Consider the following 3148-nt stretch of genomic DNA (forward strand, 5'->3'; position numbering starts at 1 on the left):
TCGTAGCTGTATATCACTGGTCCGACACAAGATTTGTACCGCAAGTCCAGGACCTACAATCAAAATTGTCCAAAATCAAATACAAAATTACAAAATATATTATACATATATGTATGCGAACCTGGAAATGGATGTCGAGTGATCACATAATCGGGTAAATTCAAATCTCTGGCCAAAGCTCGAACTTCATCTTTGTGAAAATCTTTCAACGGTTCGATTATACGACCACACGCACGCAATGCACGAACAAGACTCGTATCATTGTGATGAGTCTTTATCGTGTCCGCATGAGAACTAACCAACTGGCTGGCACTTTCTATCAAATCTGGACGCAAAGTACCTTGGGCTAAGTAGACTTCTTTCATGTTCAATTTCAGCTGTCGCGCGATATATTTAATCATCTAACAACAACATTTATGCAAAAATTTCGACTTCACCTTTTGTTTTAAAAAAAAACATATTTACACGCATAAATGTATCGCCAATGATGCGCCGCTTCATTTCAGGATTACAAGTACGGCACAGCATTGCATCTTCGAACGCGCCAAGCAATTTATCGTGAATTGGTAATGTAGAATGGATAAACTCTCTGGATTTGTTAAATGCTGCAAACAATTAAATTAAATAAAACGACAAACGCAACTGTACAAACAATACGAACATTTCACATCAAAATCCAGCGATTTTAGCATTTCTACCACTTCAGTTGCCTCATTTTTACGCAAAAACCCATTGTCAATAAATACTGGTATCACTTTCGATTTACCAAGAGCTTTTCGCAAAAGTACAGCACAAACAGTAGAATCAACTCCACCACTGCACAATATCTGATAATGAAAAACAACAACAAACTTTATTGAAATTAATTAAAGCAAAGAATAAAAAAGCAATTAACTTGTTTTCCAATTAAATTGAAAATTTAATGTTCTTAATAAAATTAATTTAAAACTAATTAGTAATTTAATTTTACAATTCAGTGCAAAGCAAAAATAAAATATTCTGTAAAAATAACAACCGCTTCATTACAAAGGTAATGACTGTCGTGAATAAAATTAATTACAAATAATTTTATCTTTTATCATTGCACAATAAAAATTTAACTGCAATATTGTATATTCTGAAATATAAACTGATATATTATTTGAAAATTTTTAAAAAGAAAAAAAAAGAAATTAACAATAATAAGTGATAATAAGGTTGCAATTACTTACAGTAAAATGTACGATAGGGCATTGTGTGAATGAAATTTTACAAATTAATAACAACTTTAATCATTTACACCATTTTAACACAAAAAATTAACTGTTCTATTGAACAGGAATACTTACCAACACTTTTTTATCTTTGACAGTATTTTTTATCTCATTCAAGCAAGCTGACAGTCGATTTTCCATAGTATAATTCGGCTTACAGTCAGCAATTGAAAACAAAAAGTTTCGTATTATCTTTCCACCGCATGGGGTTAGATCAACTTCAGGATGGAACTGAACACCAAAAATGCGCTTTTGTTCATTCGAAATTGCTAAAAAAAATTTACACATGAAATAAACTAAAGCAATAACAATTCATGTTTTAAGTTGCGTCAGCTTCTACAAATGTTTGTATAAATTAAATTAAATTAAATTGATTTGAACATACCCGCTACCAAGTTTCTGGACTTTGCAACAACAGTAAATGAAGGCGCAACAGCTCCAATCGAATCGCCATGAGTTAAAAGTGCCAACTCAGTTGCAGCCAAATTCCTAAAATGAAAAAAATTAATAAAATGAAAAATAACTATTTATAAAGCAAAGAAAAAATACCAAAAAATTATTCATCAAAACTGAGTTACTTACCACCCACCAATGCCCTTTTAAACTAAATTACGATTCTAATTATTTTATCCATTCTTAAACTAACATTCCACAATTTAGTCACTTACATTTGAAAAAATAACTGTAATGAATCAATGCTAATTGGAAGTAAAAAATCAACATTACTTAAACAAAGGGCAAGTAACGTCAATTTCAACGTAATCTTGTCCATCTTCACGATAACTTTTACGTTCCACGGTACCGCCGAAAACTTTATTAATCAACTAAAATGCTCAAATCATAAAGCAACATTTTATTCATAAATTATGCTTCAAAGATTGGCTACTTGAAAACCATAGCAGATACCCAACACTGGAATGCCTAATTTAAAAATGCCACTGTCACAACGTGGAGCATCAACATCATTTACCGAAAAAGGACCTCCTGTAATAATTATAGCTCTAAAAAAATAAAAATCATTGTATTCAATCACAAAGGTAAACGAAACTTTTCTCACTTATATTTGTCGATCAACATTGAAGCTGATGTATGCAATGGCAACATTTTCGTTCGAACGCATAATTCAGTAATTCTACGTTCAATAACCTGAAAAACCAAGTCTTTGCATAAGCTTACAGGTCAACATTAAAATAATTGACAACCTTTCCATATTGTGCTCCACAGTCGAGCACGGCAACGGTATCAGGTAGAAATTCATCTTCAGTTTCCATATTATCAGTCATTTTCGGTGAAACAAAATTTCGTTCTGCAGCAAATCGCTTTACATAGCCATTATAGCCATTCGCAGGTTCCATCAGTTAAATTTGCCTTAGAATACTGTAAATTTTGACTTAAAGGTATTAATATCGCAAAATTATGGTGCATATTAATTTTCCATACAAAGAATAGGTTTCTTTTATTTTACATTTATAATGCAATAATTCAATTACTTCATAATTGTTAAGTATCATTTTTAAAAAAAGAAAGAAACCGTCTTTTTAATAGCTTATGTGTTTTTAAAATATTTAATAATGATGAATTTATAATTTAAATATATATATTTTTTTAATAAAACATTTTAAAAATACTTTACTACAAGTAACGTTATACGGTAAATACAGTAAGCTGGAAAATGACTACTGATGGCCTTGCTTTAACTATTCCAATTTCCAATGCTTTGTTTTGTACAAGATTTAATTGGACTTTTAATTACCAAATTTTATAAATCATAAGTAATCTTGTCGCTTGTGTAGAGCATACTACGAGTACGGTGCAAAAATAGAATTTAAATTTTGTAGTTTTGACGTTTGCAGCATTTGCGAATAGTAAATATTACTGAAGTAGTACAATACGAA

At 30.6% G+C, this 3148-nt stretch overlaps 1 protein-coding gene across 1 annotated transcript; it reads right to left on the minus strand.

Annotated features, from left to right (window-relative positions):
* Nucleotides 1–13: 13 nt before the first annotated feature.
* On the minus strand, nt 14–2608 carry Tsp_12660 (GMP synthase (glutamine-hydrolyzing)). The gene is made up of 11 exons (XM_003368508.1): nt 2456–2608; nt 2311–2399; nt 2148–2254; nt 2000–2064; nt 1832–1857; nt 1639–1742; nt 1329–1522; nt 632–827; nt 466–605; nt 106–401; nt 14–53 (listed from the first exon to the last, which is right to left on the minus strand). Exons 1-11 carry the CDS (start codon nt 2606–2608, stop codon nt 14–16), a joined length of 1410 nt encoding a protein of 469 aa, XP_003368556.1.
* Between the last annotated feature and the right edge of the window lie 540 nt (nt 2609–3148).

The sequence above is a fragment of the Trichinella spiralis genome (genome assembly GCF_000181795.1).
Source record: "Trichinella spiralis strain ISS 195 chromosome Unknown Scfld2369, whole genome shotgun sequence".
Lineage (NCBI taxonomy): Eukaryota > Metazoa > Nematoda > Enoplea > Trichinellida > Trichinellidae > Trichinella > Trichinella spiralis.

Bases quoted from the DNA above. Each gene is read 5' to 3' on its own strand.
- Tsp_12660 (XM_003368508.1), bottom strand. From the start codon at position 2,608: ATGGAACCTGCGAATGGCTATAATGGCTATGTAAAGCGATTTGCTGCA. The intron at 2,065-2,147 runs GTTTTCAAGTAG...TGATTAATAAAG, and splicing joins AGTGTTGGGTATCTGCTATG to TTTTCGGCGGTACCGTGGAA. The intron at 54-105 runs GTATAATATATT...TTTTGATTGTAG, and splicing joins CCAGGTTCGCATACATATAT to GTCCTGGACTTGCGGTACAA.